Source organism: Alternaria ventricosa (genome assembly GCF_023758065.1).
Source record: "Alternaria ventricosa strain BMP 2768 chromosome Unknown scaffold_20, whole genome shotgun sequence".
In the NCBI taxonomy this organism is placed as follows: Eukaryota; Fungi; Ascomycota; class Dothideomycetes; order Pleosporales; family Pleosporaceae; genus Alternaria; species Alternaria ventricosa.
In genome coordinates, this window is record NW_026055700.1 from 198,250 (window position 1) to 218,699 (window position 20,450).

The following is a 20,450-nucleotide window of genomic DNA, read 5'->3' on the forward strand; positions in this document are numbered from 1 at the left end:
TTGTATGGTTGTGATGATAAGGAAACCTCGCGTGAGGTGTCTATGCTTCGGACCGCGGCGGCATCGGGGCATATGCGGCGACATCAGAGTCAGCGCTAGCTCGCTTGCCAGTTTGGTTATACCGAGGCGCATTATCTTGCAGACGTAATCAATCTGAACCATGTACTCTGCAGATAGGGAAAGATCATGGGCGTTGAATGAGAACAGAGAAAGATGCATCAAAATTAACTACGTAAAATGGTTCCTCATAGCTTCGACTTGGACACGATCATAGAGTTGCCAATGTTCAACCATTTGACAGCATCTGTGACGAGCTCATCAACAATCTCCCTCGCGTTCTTCCTCTCGTTAACAACAGCAGCGACCTTGCCCATCAGGAACGGCCGCGCGTTGTCCATAGTCTCGTCGTCGAGGTCGTCGCCCATCTTCTCGAGATCATGCTCGACAGGCAATATGCCCTTGGCAGTAAGATCCTTGATCTCTTGTTGCCTGTTCTCCTCCCAGTTCTGGACGTATGGGTTGGTGCGGATGCGGAGTGGGCGTCCGGTGAAGATGATGGTGCGGATGTTGTCGTCCCAGCCAGCTGTGCGGACAGCTTCTTGGTGGGCCTTGGGCGCACCGGCTTCCTCCGAGAGGACGAAGCGTGTTCCAACCCAGACACCGGTGGCACCGAATGTAAGCATGGCAGCGAGCGACTGGCCGTTGTAGATACCGCCAGCAGCTACGATTTGTACCTGCTCGCCGGTCAAAGGCGACTTGTGGCCCTCGACCATCTTGACCGCTGCTGGGATGAAGATGGATGTGGGAACGTCGCCAGTGTGTCCTCCGCCCTCACCTCCTTGTGCGCAGATGATGTCGACGCCGATGTCGAGGCACTTCTTGATGTGCTTGGGGTGTCCGATCATGTTCATGTACAGGATTCCGTGCTTGTGTAGCTTCTCGACGACGGCCTTGGGTGGGACACCGACAGCGGAGACGAATAGTTTAGCGCCGGAGTCGATGATGATGTCGACGAGCTCGTTCAGCTTGCCCTTGGTGTAGTCGTAGCTGTATGCCGTTAGTCCCGTGCCTTGCATGTGATGGATCGCCCAGTACGTACTTGGTTTTGCGCGCGCTGCCTCCTACCTGAGGAAGGAGCAGGTCGATGCCGAATGGCGCGTTCTTGTCGTTCAGGTATCCCTTCAACTCGGCGATCTGCTCGCGGAGCATGTCGGGTGTGTATCCGACACCTCCGATGACACCAAGACCTCCAGCGTTGGTGACGGCGGCGGCGAGCTTAGGTCCAGCAGCCACGTTCATGCCCGCAAGCATGACGGGGTGCTGGATCTTCAGCAGGTCGGTGAGTTTGGTGCGGATTTGCTCTGAGGTTTGTCAGCTGGGCACATGTGAAAGAAGGGTGGATGCGTACGTGGAGAAGCCATGATGACGGTGTGGAGGTTTGCGGTTGAGAAAGAGAAGATGCGAGGTGTTTCAACAGCGAGAAAGGAAGACGAGTGGATCGAGGATTCGGGCGAATTCTTAAGGTTTGAGGAGTCGGGCCCTTTCTTATGGTTGAGGAGTCCTGGTCGACTCTCTGTAAGCCGTAAGCCGAGGCACGTCGCATGTCTCACGCGGAGAGCGCTAACCACTTATCCTCTAGTGCCATCCGGGGAAGGCTGTCGGCATCGCGCGCCTGCCTCTGTCTGTCCCACCGCGTCACATGCTAACATGTTCACTAATGCATCCAGATGTTTAGCCACGCTCAGGGCCGCCCCATCACGGTGTCCACGTCGTGTAGCCCTCTCAGTTGACGCCATCCACAGCAAGGTCTCTAATCGATCGAATTTTCACTCGTCACCCACTCAACGCCAGGAATGTGATACACCCTCCGACTCTCGCGTTCCGCGCGAGCCTCCATCGCAAGATGTGCGAAAGATTTTTTCTGGTAAACCAGCCTACCGTAAGAAGGAACTTGCCGTCGTTGCTTTGGGGAGCAACATGGGCGACAGAGTGGCCATGATTGAACGTGCATGCAGAGAGATGGAGTCAGGTGGAAAAATAAAGATCGTACGAACCAGTAGTTTGTGGGAGAGCAAGGCCATGTACGTACTCGATCAGGACAACTTCGTCAATGGTGCCTGTCAGGTATGCTATACAATGACCCTTCTTCCTAACGTCAAATTTACGCAAACAGATAGAAACTAGTCTGTCACCAATCGAACTTTTAGACGCGCTTCAGAAAGTTGAGAATGACATGGGCCGCGTCAAAGTCATCGACAAAGGACCCAGAAATATTGATTTGGACATTTTACTTCATGGAGACGAGAATAGCTCCAGCGAAAGACTTACGATCCCGCATGCGTTGATGTTCGAGAGGCAGTTCGTTCTACGCCCTCTTGTTGAGTAAGAAAATCATCTGTCTGTCTAGTGAGACGGTGCTGATCCTCTCTAGACTTCTGCGCAATCAGCGTGAAGATTACCCATTCTCTAATCAAATTAAACGTCATTTCAAAAGACTCTCTAAATCAGAGGTGCCGCTGGTGCCGCTGACGCCACTTGGACCAGATCTATCCCCGATATCGTCTTCTCGGATAGCGAATGACACGAGGATCATGTCTATCCTGAATGTCACACCGGACTCATTCTCCGATGGCGGCCAAAACTACAATATCGATGAAGCAACCCTAGCGAACACCATTCGCGAACACATCTTGGCCGGAGCCACAATCATCGACGTAGGCGGACAGTCAACACGACCCGGCGCCTTCCAGGTCTCCGCGGAAGAAGAGCTAGAACGTGTCCTCCCAGCTGTAAAGCTGATCCGCTCAATGCCAGAGGCAAACAACATCGCAATCAGCGTTGACACATACCGCGGCAGCGTCGCCGAAGCCGCCATTAACGCCGGCGCAAACATGATCAACGACGTCAGTGCAGGTGCCATGGACGACACGATGCTTTCCACCATGGGAAAACTTGGCTGTACAGTCTGTCTCATGCACATGCGCGGCACCCCGGAAACGATGACCAGTCCTGAAATGACATCCTACCCCGACGGCATCGTAGAGACCGTAGGCCGCGAACTCGTCGAGCGCGTCATTGCTGCGGAAAGATCGGGTGTCAGGCGCTGGCGTATCGTTCTCGATCCTGGTATTGGCTTCGCGAAGACAAAGGAACATAATCTTGAACTACTTCGCCGACAGGATGAGTTGATGAGGTATCCGGGTCTGGAAGGCATTCCTTGGCTTGTGGGCACGAGTCGGAAGAAGTTTATTGGCGATATTACGGGGGTCACGGAAGCGAAAGATAGGGTCTGGGGGACTGCTGTTGGGGTGGCAGCGGCTATCAAGGGTGGTGCGCAGATTGTGAGGGTGCATGATGTCAAGGAGATGGCGCAGGTAGCGAAGATGGCGGATGCGCTGTGGCGCACCTGAACATGACGCGGCGCGACATTCTTCAAACGATCTTCGTCCTCGCCCTCATTTAGTGGCAGGTTTCAGGCGTCGTCTGTGTTGTTGGTTCCGCTCCACGCGGTAGCGCTCCGGTTGGTTCCGAGTCCTTCATGAACGTGGTTATCGACTCGCTTCCACAAAGCCTGAACCAAACAAAGAATACGTGGAAGGAAAACCTGTAACCTCGAACAACATCCCACTTCTTTTTACCCTCAACATCAAACATGGCGAATCTTCGTGAGCTCCATCAAGAACTGCGACGCGTACAGGACCGAGTCTTTCAGTAGGTGGTTGTCGTACTAAGTCGCTGCCCGTTTTGACTAATTTGCACAGGATCAAACGTCGTCAGAACGAGTAAGCACGTTCATACTAGATGCTGTCAAAAAATTGAAGGTAGCTAATGGTAGACTCAAGTGAACTATGGATGGCAAGTAGCTACTCTTGGAGTCACGATGATTGGAACGAGTGGAGAGCGTGAGTTCGCATGGTTCCAAGAAGATGCAGCTTCATGGTGAGTAATTGCTTACGGATACAGTCTGAACAACGAACTTGAAGCGTCGTACGAACCACATTCGAAAGCCTGGAACAAGTTATACTTTGCCAGAATGCACGACCGGCTACCGCGGGAGGTCCGAGATATGATCAATGCCGAATTCTGGGATGAAGACTACTTGAAAGGCTTTGAAGGCTTTGAGGTAGCCTGGAAGGCAAAGGAAGAATCCACGCAATACCACTGTCCGGGGGCCAATCGTATTCTGCGCATGTCACATGTCGTCCTACCAGACTATGTGGGAGTCGAAGCTGCAAAAGAGAACGTCCAAATGTGGTATGAGAACTACGGAGCCATGAATTCCGGCCACTGCACCTGGCTCGTACTCGGCAGCCACAACATCGGTGGACAGCTAACGAGAGCTATATGCAAAGATACATTCGGGGTGGGCTTGGATCCTGCCACTGCGCTCCGAAAATTGACCATCGAAATCTCTGACACCTCTCTCGTGCTAGGCCACGAGCACTCCGACTTCAAAGACGCTACCTCGCGTCAAGAGGCGTTCAACCTGCTTCTTCGCATTAAGAAGAAGAGAGGGTTCAAGCTCGAAATGAAAATCTACCACGATTGCATTCGCCTCAACATGTGGCCAGAAATTCTTGGTCTCCTGCAACCCATTGTTAAGGTGTTTGAGCAGGAAGGAGCCCATGTCAGTGTTCTGTCTGACTATAGTCCTCACTTCACAAATTGCATGGATGAGGACCCGGGTGTTGGTACCGATATGGAACACCTGATCAGGACATACGACCCGGCGACTTGGGAGCAGGGCATGAAGCAGGGCTTAATCGATTACTTTGAAGGGGTAAGATGGTTGCAACTCATCTATGTGGTAATATCTGACAAGTAATCTAGATCGGTGATGAGTATCTCAGACCGTATCACCGTTACTATCGGAGCGAAGAAGACAATCCAGGCTCTGATCCTGATGTCGCTGCTTGGAAAGAAGCTGTTGGACCCACTGGTAGGCGGTGAGGATGGTTTACATTGTTTGACAGGGAAAATGCGTAGCTGGCACTGTGCCGATACTTCATCAATCCAAACATTTGAACCACATGCAAACGTACAGGCTTGGTACATGAGGCGTTCAATAATCGTGAGGCCACCCATGAAGTACGCGTAGGTGGGGCAACCCGCGAATCTAGCGCGACTTCGCCTTACGAACATGATGATAATCTACACTTCATGACTTCCGAAGGAGAGTGAGCGCTTTTGACTCAGACTACCATCTTAACTTCTTCCGCGCTATACCACCACCATGAAAAGTTCATACGACTTGGAACAAGATGTGCGCGATGCGTGTAATAGATTGTTCATGTTTGTATACCCATTTTCATACACTGCTGCCTGGACTGCAGAGAAACTGACGACCTAACTAGCCTGAAACGGACTAAAGCTGCTACAGAGGAGAGGTAAATGCCGAACTACAGAACTTCAGGGCCATGCAAGCTAATGTAGCATCTAAAGGGAGCGTACAGCAGCAAAACATGAGTGGCTATCAGCAGCGGAGAAGAAGACAGAAGTGCAGGCGTAAGTGACCGCCAGCTCTACCCAATTCTGTTCATCGCTGACGTTGCCTTGTATAAAGCGAGTTCGACACATCATGTGAGCAATTATCGAGAGCCTGGAACATGCTTTGCTCTGCTAGGATGCAGGAGCTACTGCCTCGCGAAGTTCGCGAGATGATATATGCACAGATCTGGAATGTGGAGTATCTCAACTCCACAAGACAGCCAAGGCAGCAGTCCGGTCCTCTCGGCCACTTCGATCCGAGGTGCCATACACATGTTGTTCAGCCTGACTTCATGGGCAAAGAGACAGCATTGGAGATAGTGCAGTCATGGTACAAAGCCGCATCTACACTTACACCAGACACGTTCACAATCTCCGATACCCGGGAGTTGATCAAACAAACCATATGTGAAGACCGTTTCCGAGTTGGCCTAGACCCAGCCACAGTCCTCAGGACTCTCACCATCGATTTCGGCGAAACCACGTCTAGGCTCGCTAGTCCGTATTGCAAGTGGCCAGATGCATTCACACGTCGAAAGTCTTTCGATCTTCTCCACCGGATCAAGAAAAAGGCTGGTTTCCGACTCAACTTTCGTATTTGCACTCCCAAGTTCCGATTAAACTGCTGGCTTGACTTCTTTGATCTTTTGCAACCCATGGTCAAGGCGTTCGATGATGAAGGAGCTATCGTTGACGTACAGGCTATTCATTGCAGTCGGGGCCCGCACCCTACACCATATGTATTTGTGGACTTGAACAGCATCGTTAGAGGCTATGATCCAAACACATGGAAGCAGGGCGTAATCGAATATCTGGACTCGGTAATACTGGCCCTCTCATCTCGAGTTCATCCCATCTTCATGCAAATACGGCGCTGACAAGCAGAGTAGATTTGTTTCTGTCGCATTAGGAATCAGGACAGACATTATCAAGGGGAGGACGAGCCGAATTATGACCCAGACGATGGGCAGGAAGACTTTTGGGACTGGGGCTTGCTCGAGGATACAGGTTTACGACCTTCTGATTTGGATAGAGGGTTGTCGAGACGCAATTGTGGTTGCGATGGCTCCGGGAGGCGGTGGTAGCTGGGGTTCTGCTCGTGTGTCGTACGCGATGGGGATTGGGGTTGTCATCAGTTTGTAGGCTGCAGGGAAGTGCTGGGTCAGTAGGCGGGGACGAAAACGTTAATGGATGGATGCGGAGTCTTCTTCGGTAGTTGCAGCGCGCTGCGCTTTAAGGTTGTTGCAAAAACAAGGGATCGGAATGTTCCGAGGCTGCCGCTGTGCCGCAGGCCCGCAGTCGATAAACATACAGTAATCCCAACTCTTAACTTCTTGACCCCCTCCCCCGAGGGCCGTACGTCTCACACTCCCCACGCTTCCCACAGTGTGAGCTCATCGCCATATACAGCCGCAACAATGGATACAGACCTGGAATCAGCGCTCGACTGTCTGCGCGAGTGAGACGGACTATTCGGCCCCACTTCGCTCTTGTGCTAACGAGCTGGCAGCATCAAGCGGAAGGACCTCGATGCTCAGAAAGAGTATGTGAATTCCAGAAATTCTCCAATCTCTAAAACTGTACTAAAAACTGCGTCAGGGTCAACTCAGTCAAAGATGAAATCGTAGCTACTAATGCAAAGCTCGATGCGTTACAGAAACAACGCAAAGAGATGACGAAAAGGAAGATTGATGCGCTTCTCCGGTAAGTGCATAGAGCTCGGAAACTTGAGATCATCCCCAGCTTAATGTAGTTCTACCCACCAGGAATCTTCCGTCAGCTATCCGGCGGTACTCTGCAGCCTGGAGTCTTCCATTCTTCGAAATGTCTCAACAACGTCTACCCCGCGAGCTCCGAGATATGGTCTATGCGCACATCTGGGACAGTAAAACTCTGGCCGATACAAACAGAAGTATGATACCCATCATGGACTCTCGTTGCCGGAGTTTGCGGCAAGACTGCAAGAAAGCCATGACGACGTTTGTCGAATCGGATGCGATTGACGGCTGCCATCACAACCTGGCACCATACTTTATAAAGCCAGTTTTCGTCGGGCAAGACTCTGCCCTTGAAATGATCGAAGCTTGGTATAGTCGCTTGGCTCGCGGCAACGACTACTATGCAATGGGAATACATGTGACTGACATACCGTCTTTCCTTCATCAAGACAAATTTCTTGTTGGTCTGAAGCCTGCAGCTATTTTGCGAAGGCTAGCTGTCGTTTTGAACGCTGATTCAACAATCGCGATCCTCGAAAAAGAATCAGACGGCGAGCATGTTTATAAGCTCCACTTCAAAAGGCTTCTGTCCATCGAGAAGAAAAGGGACTTTACGCTGACTCTTCGGGTCCTCCAAAAAATACATTAGGCTCAACGTTTGGCAGCGGATCTTCGACACATTTAGGGATACAGTTGTCAACTTTGAGAAAGAGGGAGGTCGTGTGCGGGTCCAGTTCGTGTACGACAGCTTCTACCCACGTCGAGTACCGAAGTATGATATGCTCCCCGCTCTGAGACATCCAGAATCCAACTGGCGAGAGGATGCAGTACGCTTCTTTGACAATGTAAGATCTTCCCGTCATCCATATCCTACTCACTTCATCTGACCATATGCGTGAACCAGGTTACACGTCTGTGCGACATACACAGGGCTTATCGTATCGAAAACAACGACGATTATGACCCCACTTCACGTCCCGAAGATGGCGATACTCCTTACGGGACGGATGAAGACATCTACAGCGATGAAGGCGATAGCGATGACAGTGTTGAAAGGTATCGCCATGATGGTCGAGGAAATTATCCAGGTGCAGTGTCTTCGCCACGTCAGTACGGAAGTGACCTCATACAATGGAAGAACGACTTGCTAGAGGATCTCGAAATGGAAGAAAGTGAGGCAATCAAAGACATGTACGAATACTGGGAGAGCTTCGACGCGCCCAGCTGGGTGGGTGCCTCCTCCGAGTCTGAGCACGTAGATGGACCTGGGTACGACCCAGATTCAGGTTCCGATTGAGAAGGCCGGAATAGCATCACGTGATTACTTATCTCACTCGGGTTTACTACCCTTACTAGCTAGCTCCTCAGTCATTTCAATACATATGATGCTACATAAATCTCTCGCAACCATCAGACGTTCGTGAACACTGACATATACCATGTTGTATGGATGATATACTGCGGCCATCTTAATAGTGCAGGGATTCGGATCTTCGGAATGCTAGCCGGTCCGATGCCACTAAAGCGCGAGCGCCTATCCACCGTGCCACCTCATATTCTTAGCGACAAGACTTCAACCCCCAAGGTTCATCCGCATTGATCACGCCACCCAAAAACAGCCATGGAGAGAGCAGCTATGATCGATTGGAAGCTATCGGCTGAGTTCGCAGTGCAGCGGCTTCGCGCGTAGGTCTTTGGGCCCTGTCAGCACCTCATGTCAGATCAGTTCTAACGTAGTTGCAGCATCAAGGGTATGGAATTAGACGCGAACGATACGTACGCAAAGCTCCTAGAGCTTCACTGGTGCACCTTGTGCTGAATCCTCCCAGAATTCGTACAGCTACGCGAACTATCTCAGCATTGAGAAGGCAGATCAAAGCATTAAAAATCGAAGAAGCAAGAGCGCGACAGCGCAAGAGAGACGTCCGGCGCGAGTAAGTCTTGATCTCTATGAACTCGAGCAAAGACCTCATACAAGACTCCAACACAGACACCTTCCGTTAGCTCTCTCGGCGTTCACCGCCTCATGGAGTCGCCCCTTCTTCGAGCAAATGCAACGGCGTTTGCCTCGTGAAGTTCGCGACATTGTATACGCATACGTCTGGGACGACAAGACACTGAAAGATACTCGTATAACATATCATCCTAAGTGGAATTGCTCTGGGGGCGACATAGATTGTGACACTCTAGTAAAAACGCATCACCCGGGAACAGTGGACAGCTGCCCTAAACATGGACAAATTCCATACTTTATGAGACCTGGATTCGTAGGGGATGCATCGGCCTTGGAGATTGTCGAATTCTGGTACAAGTCGATCTCAAGAGTAAAACCCGACATATGGGAATTACGAACCACAGACGAACTCGACTACGTTATCCGTGGCGACGCCTTCTCTGTCGGTTTGGATACTACAACTGTTGTGCGCAAGTTGACACTCCGGCTTACTACCGACGGATTCCTAAGGAACAAGGGCAAGGACACCAGCGAATCGAAACGAACTGTCGACGCGCTGCTCCAGATAAAGAATAAGGCGAATTTCAAACTAAGACTGCGGTTGGAGCAGTCATACCTCCAACTGAATCCCTGGTTCACCGTCTTCGAAATCTTCCGACCCATGATTGAGAAATTCGAGGAAGAAGGCGCGGACGTAAGGCTGCTTCTTGTCTACGCCCAAGATCTTATACCGAAATTGGTGTTCAACATGCTCCCCGCGTTGAAGAATCCCGAATCCAACTGGAGAGAGGAAGCCGCTCGTCACTTCGACAGTGTAAGCACACTAATTCTACATCGCTCGCTGCCTCACACATAGTGACTTACGAATACATAGGATTCCCGCGTACGCGAGCACCACAAACACTACCGCATCGAAAACGACGCAGACTACGACCCGCGGGAACTTAAGAGCAGGGACTACAGCGAGGATGACTGGGAGTCAGACGATTACCTAGGCTATGAAGAAACTGACTCTGACCGCGATGAATATGGCAAATCGGTTTCTCCGGAACCTCCATGGACTCCTTATGAGCCGCCACGGTATTATGGAACTATGTTTAGAGAGGATCAGATTGAAGAGGGGTATGAGCTGGATAGCGCGAGTGAGGGGGATGACTAGAATGCCTGAAGATTAGTACCAGGAAGTGATGCTTGTGTTGAGATGAATTTGTTATTTTGTCATTCTACCGTGTTGGCATGTATGAAAACTTTGTAGTAAAGTGAATGTGTAAAGTATTTTGACAAGAATCGAAACCAATCGCGCCGTCAAGACGTCTTCTCCCTCTTCTGCTTCATTCAGTACAACGACCTTGTACCGAAACTCATGCAACAAAGAAGCCAAGCATCTAAGCACCAATTCCACTTCCAGCACCCTCACCAGCACCAGCACCCTCACCATCCCCCTTACCACCACCAAACAATCCGCCAAGCCAGCTCCACCAGCCACCAGACCCGTTGTCACCACCAGGACCCTGCTGACCATCCTCCTGACCAGGAAGTTCAGGCATACCAGTTGGCTTAGGTCCACGCGTCATCGTCTCCATGGTAGTAGGCAGACCAGGCATGCCCGTACCAGGCAGACCGGGGAAACCGCCTCCAGGCGCACCGCCAGGCATACCAGTCGGCATAGGGAAAGAAGGAAGGTCCGTTGGGAAACCACCTGGACCTCCACCAGGTCCCTCAGGCGCACCAGTAGGCAGACCCGGGAACCCGCCTGTGGGCGCTGGGAATCCGCCGCTACCGGTGTCCTCGGGAGCACCAGGGGAGGGAGTAGGGGGTAGACCGGGGAATCCTCCTGGGCCTTCTTCGCCGCCGCCGGAGGGGGACTCAGTGGGAGTGGGTGCGCCGCCGTTCTCGGGGTCGGCGAGAGAGAAGCTGGGGAGGGGGAGGTCGCCGCCTTGGCGCGGGGCGAGCTGGTAGTCGATGGCTAGGTTGCGGGCGGCGCGCGCGCGGACGGGCCACGAAGGGGGCATGTTGCTGGAGCCGCCTGGGCCGCCGGGGCCGCCTGGGAAGCCGCCGGTGGGCATGGGCATGGGAAAGCCGGGGGGCGTTGGGGCGCCGGTGCCCATAGGAGGGCCCATGGGGGGGAAACCGGGGGTTGGTGCGCCCATGGGTGGGAGACCGGATGGGGGGCCCATTGGAGGGAAACCTGGGGTTGGGGCACCCATAGGGGGGAAGCCAGGTGTTGGGGCACCAGTTCCCATAGGAGGACCCATGGGAGGGAAACCTGGGGTGGGAGAGCCCATAGGTGGCATGCCCATGGAAGGGAATCCAGGAGGAGGAGGTGCCTGACGAGTGTCCTTGGTGCCGAAGATGGCGTCGAGGTAGTCGCCGAAGGGGGCGGCGGCAGCGCTGCTCGAGAGAGCGAGGACGACGGGGACGGAGTACTTCATCTTGATGGAGATAGTAGCGTGAAAGTCCGTGTGAATGTTTTGAGGCTGAAGTTGTTGAAATGTAAAGATAGTGGCTCAGCCAAAAAGAATGTATATACCACTAGGATATCTAGAGAGAGTGAACTTGGGTAGAGCAAAGAAAGGCCTGACCGAAGTGTAAAGAAAGAGGATGAGGAAGAGAGAAAGAGTGCTGGACAACTGATCTGTGAAGAACTGTGTTGATGATCCTACAAACTGAGGCCAGAGAGCCCTAGATATATATCTTTCTGTTTCGTTTCGGAGATTTCCAGGCCATGATCTACCCATGATCAACCACTCATTCACCTCAAACCAGCATCCCGCGGGCCTGCCGCCCCCAGATTGCCCAGTCGTTTGAAGTTGCTGGAGCTGGGAGAATCACTATGAGCAAGCGTCTGTGCGCCCACCTGCTAGTTACAGATAAGATCGATCAAGACATTGCGAAGACGCGGCGGCGCGGGCTTGGTGAGCAATCTCTGCAGGTCTAGCCAGGAACCGCGTCTGCATGGCCTGATTCGTAAATTGTAGTATGGGGATTTCATGCCGATCGCTGTGGAGTTTCATGGCTTCTCCAATGGAATCGTTGTGCGCGCTATAAAACAAAGCTGTAAACAGGTGGGTGACAAGGGCCAAGTCGGTAATTTGCGTAAAAGCAAGGCTGCGATGGCCATGGATAGATTGGGTAGAACGGCAACATGTTTCGAGGGAGAGGTCGAGATGCGAGCGGGAGGGCCGATCGCATGTTGATGGTAGTGGTGGGTCTGTTTCAGGCGTACGCGTACCTCGACGCCAAGAGGGCATGTCGCTAGCTGATTGGCGCAACCAAATGCCGACCATGGTTGTTCTGTAACAGGAACGGGCACATCGTCTACTTGAGCATCGGGAGACCTGCTTGGTGTTTGAAATGTAGTAACGGCGTGATGTGTGACGTACTGCCGTGCGGGACGCAGACCTCGGCAATGAACTACGTCAGGCATCGAGAGGCATCGGATCATATCCATCCAATTCTCCTTGCAGCATATCCCCAGCCGCTCAACAGTGCGGTCACACCTGTGAAGGCGATCAACGCGCCATATCCGCTGCCATAAGCAAAGCCTGCACTCCAATCACCAGCATTTAGCAATGCTTCTGAGAGCGGACCACTGCACAAGTTGCCTACTCCTTTCCCAGCCGATAGACAGGCCCATACGAAGCCAGAATCCGCGCCTCTGCGCTTCTTTTGAGTGTCTGCGACGATTGCACTCCAGGCGCTCGATTGACAGCCAGCAAAGGCACCATAGACGATGCAGAACATGTACAATGGCGCTAGTGATGTAGAGAACCCCCAGAGGAGAAAGATGCCGACCGTTGACCCCAGTGCAGAGACCATAAGACAGGTCGTGACATGGTACTTGTCGGTAGCGATACCCATGCATAGACATCCGACAAACGCAGCGGCGTTTACGAGGATGATTGTGACGGTACTTTCGATGCTGCCTGCGCCGATGGATCGAGCAAAAGTAGGTAGGTAGATTGCTGGTAGGAAGAAGCCAAGACTTTGGATGATGTTGCCGGATTGCAGGATGAGATAATTCGAACATGTCCAGAACGACAGATCAAAACCCCTGGACTGCGATGTTTGCGATAGTGGAAGTCGAGGCTTGAAGAAGAAGACTATCGGAAAGTTGAGGGCTACGAAGCTGAGCGCACATACTCGTAGAGTCGTCCGGAATCCGTATGAGTGTAGAAGCCATTCAAGTATAAGAGGGAGGATGGCCCCGCTCAATCCTAGACCAGCCATGGTGGCTCCATAGGCAAAGCCTCTTCTGCGTACCCACCACTCTTCGATGTTGAAAAGGATTGGGGTCCATGCGAGGCCGCCGCCGAGTGCGTACAAGATACCTTGAGTGACTATCAGGTGCGTTACGCTCGTTGACAGAGATCCAAGGCCCAAAGCGAGGCAAACGACAACTAGACCGACTGGTGTGGCCCAGATGCGGAATTTGGGAAAGTATTTGAGCACGGCAAACCAGAACGCGATGTCCATGTACATGATACCCTAAAGGAGTGTCAGAATGGGAACCGACAAAGATTCATAGAACATACCATTGCGCAAGCGCCAACCACGGCGATGTTGCTTTGACCGGAGAACTCCTCACTAGTAGCATAATACTCTTGAAAGACGCCGTAGCAGGAAGGGAAGCCCCAGATCATCGCTTCTAGCATGAAGCAAGCGAAGAGGCAAAGCCAGGCATCCTTACCACCATCGGTGGGCGGAAGGGAGAAGCCATCGTCACTGTTGAGACGTTGCTCGTCATCTTCGTGTTGGCGTAGTATTTCGATGTCCGTTGTCGCCGCCGAAGGCTGCTGTGGGTAAGTGGTCAAATCGACCTGGGTGATATGAGTTGAAGCCATTGAGTGCTCGAATTTGATGTTGAATCGATGGCAGCAGACTCATACTTATCTACAATCTCCATTGTATGTTGAGATAAATAGTGATGGCGTTAGCTTGGGAATCACTTGTAGGGCGCGCTCGATGTACGGTTGAGTGGGGCTCTGAGGCCCTGGGCCCGTCGGAAAGCGCAAAAGTCACGACAAGAGCCCGACTGCGGAGCCATGATGACTCAGTCTAAGGTCCGATATGAATTGTACGGTTAGTACTGGCGCTCATGGTGTGGTGTTTGGTGCTCGTCTTCCACATAGAGAAGCGAGGGTGGATGACTCTTGGGATGATGCAGGGGCGCCCGGGCGGGAAGCGGAATTGTAGCGCGACGCGACTTGTGGATTGACGCGCCTTGACCAGCGCTTTCACCATCGCGAAACGTTTGGCGCATACGACCATCACGATGCATTCCCAATAACGAACAGCCATCAACTATACAAATACGATAATAGAACGTCCCAAGTACCGCCATGGACGAATCGCCACGATCTTCTAAGCGGAGAAAGCTCGACACCCCGAAGCGCACCGAATCGAGTCCGACAACAAAGCCGTCAACGAGAAAAGCCTCTGGCAGACTTGCAGCCCAAACCACGACGAATACGAACGGCGATTCTGTACAGAATGTGGAGAAGAAGCCAGCGCCAGTGCGTAAAGGTCGGGCGCTGAAGGGCGCAACAAATGGCACTGCGGCCAAGCGTGCGGCAGAAGAAGAGATTGACATCTACGATGACATCGAGGGCGCATTGAACGTCGAAATATCCTCACGACCAACGCGGGTCCGCAAATCTTCGCAGAAAGCGCTCAAAGAGAACACGCCAATCGCGGCGCAAGACAAGGAGGACACGCAAACAAACACTCCACCGAAGCGAGGAAAGGGGCGACCTACAAAGGCGGAAGCCGCAAGTCGGGCCGCTTTGAAAGAGGCATCGACGGATGCCATCACACCTGCAAAAGTTGCAAAGGCTGTACGGAAGCCAGCAGCGTCGGCGCGCAAACCAGCTGCCCCACGAGCGAGTGCGCGCAAGAAGAGAGACCCTAGTCCTATCCCCGAGGAGGATGAGACGGATGAGCTGCAAAATGAGACCAAAGTGACCAAGACCTCGAAGCCACGCTCAGTACGAAAGCCAGCTACCAGTACACGAAAGAAGGCAGCAGCGACGGAGCCCGAGTTGGAAGAGGCAGTCGCAGCCACACCTTCCAAGTCCGCCAAGCGACGAAAACCAGCTGCAGAGCAAACAACCATACCAGAGAGTGAGGACGAACTCGGCGATGGCTCTCCCACAAGCAACAGGAAGCTCACTGCTAGTGCACGAAGACGCTTCAACCGCACCGATCATATCAACAACAACGACGAGGAGCGCTGGTCGAATGCGGAAGAGCAGGCCAATGGCCATGACGAGGATGATATGGAGGTAGATGGGAACAGCATCTTGGACAGTTTGCTGGACCCCACGGAACCCAGTCCCTTCAACAAGCCTACATCAGCACAGAAGGAAAAGGAGAAGCTCGCTCTATCGGCCATCTATAGCGATATTGCACCAGGTCGCGAGCTTGACCTCTTAAAAACGATCGTCATGGAGCGTATCACCGGCAAACGACCATCGCCTCTAGTTGGTTTAGACGAGGAGTATAAATCTGTACACCAACTTGTCGAGCATACCATCACTGCTGGCGAGGGCAACTCAATGCTCGTCATCGGAGCCCGGGGTAGTGGAAAGACGGCACTTGTCAACAAAGTTCTTTCTGAAGTCTCCAAAGATAACGGCGGCCAATACCACGTCGTCCGGCTGAACGGCTTTGTCCACACAGACGACAAGATTGCACTCCGTGAGATCTGGCGTCAGTTAGGAAAAGAGATGGACATCGAGGAGGATGGTAGCGGTCCAGGAAAGAACTACGCAGATACGTTAGCGACGCTGCTCGCTCTGTTGTCCCACCCATCCGAACAGACTGGTGAGGTTACTGACGAAGTCGCCAAAGCCGTCGTTTTCGTCATGGACGAGTTTGACCTCTTCGCTCAACACCCCCGTCAGACGTTGCTTTACAATCTCTTCGACATCGCGCAGTCACGAAAAGCGCCCATCGCAGTTTTGGGACTGACGACACGCATCGACGTGACTAATAGTCTCGAGAAGCGTGTCAAGAGTCGCTTCAGCCACCGCTACGTGCATCTCAGACTGGCAACGACATTTACCGCGTTCCAAGAAACATGCAAAGCGTGTTTATTAATACAGCCCGAGCAACTGAGCGTCGAGGAACGAGGTATACTAGAAGGTGGCATCAAGACCACGCCAGCCAAGAAAGCAAAGAAAGGCGACACGAAAGAAGACGCACTATCCCAATGGAACAACAACATCTCCGTAAGCCCATCCACCCTCCATCTTATCGAACCACAACCCAGCTGACCTTCCTCCAGAAACTCTTCTCAACCCCCACCTTCCTAACTACGCACCTAGCCCCAACATTCTACCTCTCGAAATCCGTCCCCAAAATCCTAACCACCTTCCTCCTCCCCACCGCCACCCTCTCCCCCACCACGCCCTTCCAACCCAGCACCACCCTCTCCCCCCCAGACTCAAAACTCACCCTCATCCCCTCCCTCTCCCAACTCTCCCTCTCCCTCCTCATCGCCGCCGCGCGTCTAGACATCATCCACGACTCCGACACGTGCAACTTCAACATGGCCTACGACGAATACGTCACCCTCGCCAGTCGCGCGCGCATTCAGTCTGCGGCAGGCGGGCTGAGCAGTAGTAGTGGAGCGAGTAAAGTGTGGGGCAAGGATGTGGCGAGGCGCGAGTGGGAGGGGCTTGTTGAGTTGGGGTTGTGCATGCCGGTTTTGACGGGAGGGGCTGTGGGTGCGTTTGGGATGGTTAGGTGTGATGTTAGTTTGGAGGAGGTGGGGGAGGTGTTGAGGGGGGTTAGGGGTGGGGATAAGGGGTTGGAGAGGTGGTGTCGGAGTATCTAGGTTTTGTTGGGAGGGGGTTTCGGGTATCTGTGATGGATGGGATGGTGGATGGGGATGGATTGTTGTTTGAATAGCATAGCGGGATGGGGTTGGGTGGGTTGTTGTTTTGATAGGCATGGCATAGCATAGCGGGTTGGCGTATTCATGTTCTGAAAAGAAGGGGTACAACAAAAGACTACGTTTGTAAGATAAGCATAGATCGTATATTATCATCTCAACATTGATTACGTTGCCCACATGTCCCCTCCACAACAGCCTCCTAACACCCCCAATAACTAGCCCACCGACTCTTCCCGCCCAACACACCCACAAACTCCCGCGCCACAACCCTACTCGTCTGCTCACTCGGATGCAACGGATCAAACCATATGAAACTATCCGGGCTATCCGTACTCGTACAATTACTTCCCTGCTCATCGCACAGACTCTCCACTCCTTGGACATTTAACGGCGCGCCCGTCCCATTCAGATAGCTAGACGGGTTGTAGTACATATCCGTCATGAGTGCGTTGACGTCAAAGGAAGCTATCTTGGCATCTTCCCAGCGCTCCTCAATCTCCGCGGCAAAAGGTGTGCGGTAGGCGTAGACCTGGTTGAGAGCTGCCACGGTGTTTTGCATGCGGCCGTGGACTTCTGTGAGGTTCTTTCCGGGGGTGTCTGGGTAGTATTGCGTCGACTGAAGACCGCCTTCACCCGGTTGTTGGTACTGAGGGAGGAGGTTAAGCGGCGCAAGATTCATGATGACGAAGTAGCGGCCGCCGTTTTCGTACAGGCGGTCGATTTGCGTGTATACGCAGTCCATGTAGTCGGCTACGGTTTTGTTCGGAGATTGGCTGTCGGTTAGGAAGGCGCCGTTGCCGAGGTCGTTGGTGCCGATCCAAATTGCGTAGACGGTGGAGGAGGGTTTGCCGGTGAAGAATTGCGTGCCGTTGGATGTGGTGGCCGTGGAGTCGGCGATGAAGGCGGGGAGTTCGTAGCCCGCGATGTCGGGGAAGGGGGCGTCGATGGCGGAGAAGTAGCGGGGCGTTATTTCGTTGGAGCATACGGCGCCTGAGACGGCGTAGTTGTAGAGGTTGGTTTTGGAGTAGATGCTGGCGTAACGCGCCCAGGAGAGGCCGCCGGAGGCTGTGGCTAGACCCTGTTCATGTTTAGTTGAGGTTGAGATTGGTGTCATAACAACTTTGACTTACCACAGGCTGCTGCCATGCCACAGGTGGTGCCGAGCCATTGTTGTTGATAAAGTATCCCAGTCGGTTCTCATCCGTGTAACTATCGCCAAACGTCACCAACGTCTTGAACTTCCCGTCGCGCCAGCCCCCTGCGACTCCCCCAGTAATCGCTAAATTAGCGACGAGCAATCGAATCGACCAAGAAGACACCATTATGAGACAGCCAGGTTGTCGGTAACAGAAATTTGCGCCGAGACATACACAGGTACTTATATCGCTAAGCCTGTGGAGGCGGGCGGAACTTCTCCAAAGCACTAAACCATTCCCTTCCGCCGATACATGGGGCTAATCCAGGTCGGCAAATACTTCATGATTAATTGCAGCTGGTACGCGGGGAAATTGGGGACGCGAGCCCGGTTGTTCATGGAAATGATGCCGGTCGCGGGAGCTATACGCTTTACGGGTGTCGACGGTCTGGGATCAGGCTAAACAGGTGTGCATTTTTCGATCCGAGGCTGGTGTCGATGAACCGGAGATTGAAACCTGGGCCAATAACAACCACGTCGCATTCTCGACATGAACTTGCATTGACCGTGGTCTTTATGTTGATGTTTGTCAGCGATACACTGACAGCTTTCGATCTGTGATGCTCGATATGTCATCGCTAATTTACGCGCCGGATTGTCATCCTAAGGCACCGTTGCGACCATCCATGAATGCGTTGAGATCACACGTGGCTGGTGGGTCTGGGGCAGACTAGATCTGGGGATGTATAGTGACGTCGATGTTGCTTCATAACGTTCTGGTGTGTCGGTCGGTTGCCGCCGAGCGTGCTTAATGTTCCTCCAGCCGAGGTCTCGATGCACAAAACCCGGGATCGCAGTGGGAACCAGAGTTCGGGCAGATGAGCGAGATTATTGTATGCCGCATTTCGTTCACACTAGTTCATGTGTACAGTCTGCGGAGGTACGAAGGGCACATTCCAATGTCGAAGTTGTTGCTCGGACACTTCGTGGAAGGAGCGCATTAGAAGAATGGCGCAAGTAAGTGTTGGCCTGTCTCATCGGAAGATGGCCCGATCGTGTGTTGTCTTTATATGCTTCTTCTGGAGCTGAAGGCCGAGGATTTGTTTTTCCTGGTACACTTTCGATCTGTCGCTAGGATGCTCAGATCGTGTACTGAATGCGGATCGACATTTTGACGAGACAATCTTTGTGCACGCCAATACTGACATGGAGGTGTCTCGCCTCGAAGCCGTTGGCTCCTTGACCGTGCCCGCTTCCCCGGTGCACGCGTCTTGCGCAGGCTATCGCTGGTGGATGCGTCTAACCATATTGGACCAAAGCACTCGATAGTCCAACGTCGATAGCGGTAGTGCTGAGATGGGAACAACACCGTATGGAGTTTGTAGAGAGAGAGCAGAGACTTCATATAGCGGAAACTTCTGCAAGCCGAAGCTTGACACAATTGAGGGGACTCGATGCCGATGAAGCGGCATTCGGCTGTCTCGTCGCGAAGTCGCAAAGGCGTTGGCGTCTAGCCAGGAAAGCGCCCCAGTAAAGCGCGTATCTCGGTACCAGACTGTCGGGGAAATGGGCTGCAGACAAGGAGAGGTACCGATGAGATCCTATTTGCATCGACCGGCTGTGTTGATGCCCCTTCCTCCTCGATCTGTGGGAGCAAGGACGCAATCTCGACGGCTGACGTAGGTGGTGTTGAGCATGGTGGTTCCTTCTTCACGACGAACCCTCACTCTTCAGGGCCTCTAGCGTCCCATAGCCTGGTCCCTGTTCAGTCGCCCCACCTTCCCTCATGTGTTTGACCCTCTTTCCCTTTCCAAATTCTCATCCTCAACTCCGTGTTTGCATGTATCGCAACACCCGTGCCGATGCTGCGCTCCTCTGCTGCATATCATCTACCGACTCGCCCTATCCTCGGTCTGACGAGCAGTCCCTCATCGCGGTCTGGATCTGACTCTGCACTGGCATGGAGACAGCTTCCACGATGCTAGAACCACGCGCCGGTCCCCTTGTCATCAACTCGACAGAGCCGTGACGGCATAGCACGGTAGCACCGCTGCATCGACCAAAGGAATAGTTCCTGCAATCGGTACCGTCTCTTGGCCAGAGGCAGTGACGAATGTGCTTCTGGCTTTCCTCGAGTTGAGAAGCTTGAAGGAATGGAAGGCACAACTGAAATCCTCATCACGACTTCGGACATGGAATTGTGAGTGTTTGGAGGACATTTAATGTACACATCAGCCCTGCTAGTTTGAGAGCATT

The 20,450-nt window shown here is 52.9% G+C and overlaps 9 protein-coding genes across 9 annotated transcripts; 5 read left to right on the forward strand and 4 right to left on the reverse strand.

The window, feature by feature from the left end:
• Positions 1-245: 245 nt before the first annotated feature.
• Positions 246-1,421, reverse strand: J4E93_009240 (uncharacterized protein; the record flags this gene model as incomplete). Its single annotated transcript, XM_049347134.1, has 3 exons — positions 246-1,047; positions 1,100-1,361; positions 1,409-1,421. The coding sequence occupies 3 exons, from the start codon at positions 1,419-1,421 to the stop codon at positions 246-248; spliced, it is 1,077 nt and encodes a 358-aa protein (XP_049195698.1).
• A 598-nt stretch (positions 1,422-2,019) lies between these two features.
• On the forward strand, positions 2,020-3,410 carry J4E93_009241 (uncharacterized protein; the record flags this gene model as incomplete). Its single annotated transcript, XM_049347135.1, has 3 exons — positions 2,020-2,124; positions 2,174-2,382; positions 2,432-3,410. The coding sequence occupies 3 exons, from the start codon at positions 2,020-2,022 to the stop codon at positions 3,408-3,410; spliced, it is 1,293 nt and encodes a 430-aa protein (XP_049195699.1).
• A 623-nt stretch (positions 3,411-4,033) lies between these two features.
• On the forward strand, positions 4,034-4,950 carry J4E93_009242 (uncharacterized protein; the record flags this gene model as incomplete). The annotated part of the gene is made up of 2 exons (XM_049347136.1): positions 4,034-4,780; positions 4,831-4,950. The coding sequence occupies 2 exons, from the start codon at positions 4,034-4,036 to the stop codon at positions 4,948-4,950; spliced, it is 867 nt and encodes a 288-aa protein (XP_049195700.1).
• Positions 4,951-8,027: 3,077 nt separating this feature from the next.
• On the forward strand, positions 8,028-8,502 carry J4E93_009243 (uncharacterized protein; the record flags this gene model as incomplete). Its single annotated transcript, XM_049347137.1, has 2 exons — positions 8,028-8,032; positions 8,136-8,502. The coding sequence occupies 2 exons, from the start codon at positions 8,028-8,030 to the stop codon at positions 8,500-8,502; spliced, it is 372 nt and encodes a 123-aa protein (XP_049195701.1).
• A 729-nt stretch (positions 8,503-9,231) lies between these two features.
• J4E93_009244 (uncharacterized protein) lies at positions 9,232-10,318 on the forward strand (the record flags this gene model as incomplete). The annotated part of the gene is made up of 3 exons (XM_049347138.1): positions 9,232-9,236; positions 9,427-9,973; positions 10,034-10,318. The coding sequence occupies 3 exons, from the start codon at positions 9,232-9,234 to the stop codon at positions 10,316-10,318; spliced, it is 837 nt and encodes a 278-aa protein (XP_049195702.1).
• Positions 10,319-10,544: 226 nt separating this feature from the next.
• Positions 10,545-11,591, reverse strand: J4E93_009245 (uncharacterized protein; the record flags this gene model as incomplete). The annotated part of the gene is made up of 1 exon (XM_049347139.1): positions 10,545-11,591. One exon carries the CDS (start codon positions 11,589-11,591, stop codon positions 10,545-10,547), a length of 1,047 nt encoding a protein of 348 aa, XP_049195703.1.
• A 1,009-nt stretch (positions 11,592-12,600) lies between these two features.
• On the reverse strand, positions 12,601-14,003 carry J4E93_009246 (uncharacterized protein; the record flags this gene model as incomplete). The annotated part of the gene is made up of 2 exons (XM_049347140.1): positions 12,601-13,647; positions 13,695-14,003. 2 exons carry the CDS (start codon positions 14,001-14,003, stop codon positions 12,601-12,603), a joined length of 1,356 nt encoding a protein of 451 aa, XP_049195704.1.
• Positions 14,004-14,501: 498 nt separating this feature from the next.
• J4E93_009247 (uncharacterized protein) lies at positions 14,502-16,999 on the forward strand (the record flags this gene model as incomplete). Its single annotated transcript, XM_049347141.1, has 2 exons — positions 14,502-16,391; positions 16,448-16,999. The coding sequence occupies 2 exons, from the start codon at positions 14,502-14,504 to the stop codon at positions 16,997-16,999; spliced, it is 2,442 nt and encodes an 813-aa protein (XP_049195705.1).
• A 259-nt stretch (positions 17,000-17,258) lies between these two features.
• On the reverse strand, positions 17,259-18,381 carry J4E93_009248 (uncharacterized protein; the record flags this gene model as incomplete). Its single annotated transcript, XM_049347142.1, has 2 exons — positions 17,259-18,137; positions 18,190-18,381. The coding sequence occupies 2 exons, from the start codon at positions 18,379-18,381 to the stop codon at positions 17,259-17,261; spliced, it is 1,071 nt and encodes a 356-aa protein (XP_049195706.1).
• Positions 18,382-20,450: the final 2,069 nt, after the last annotated feature.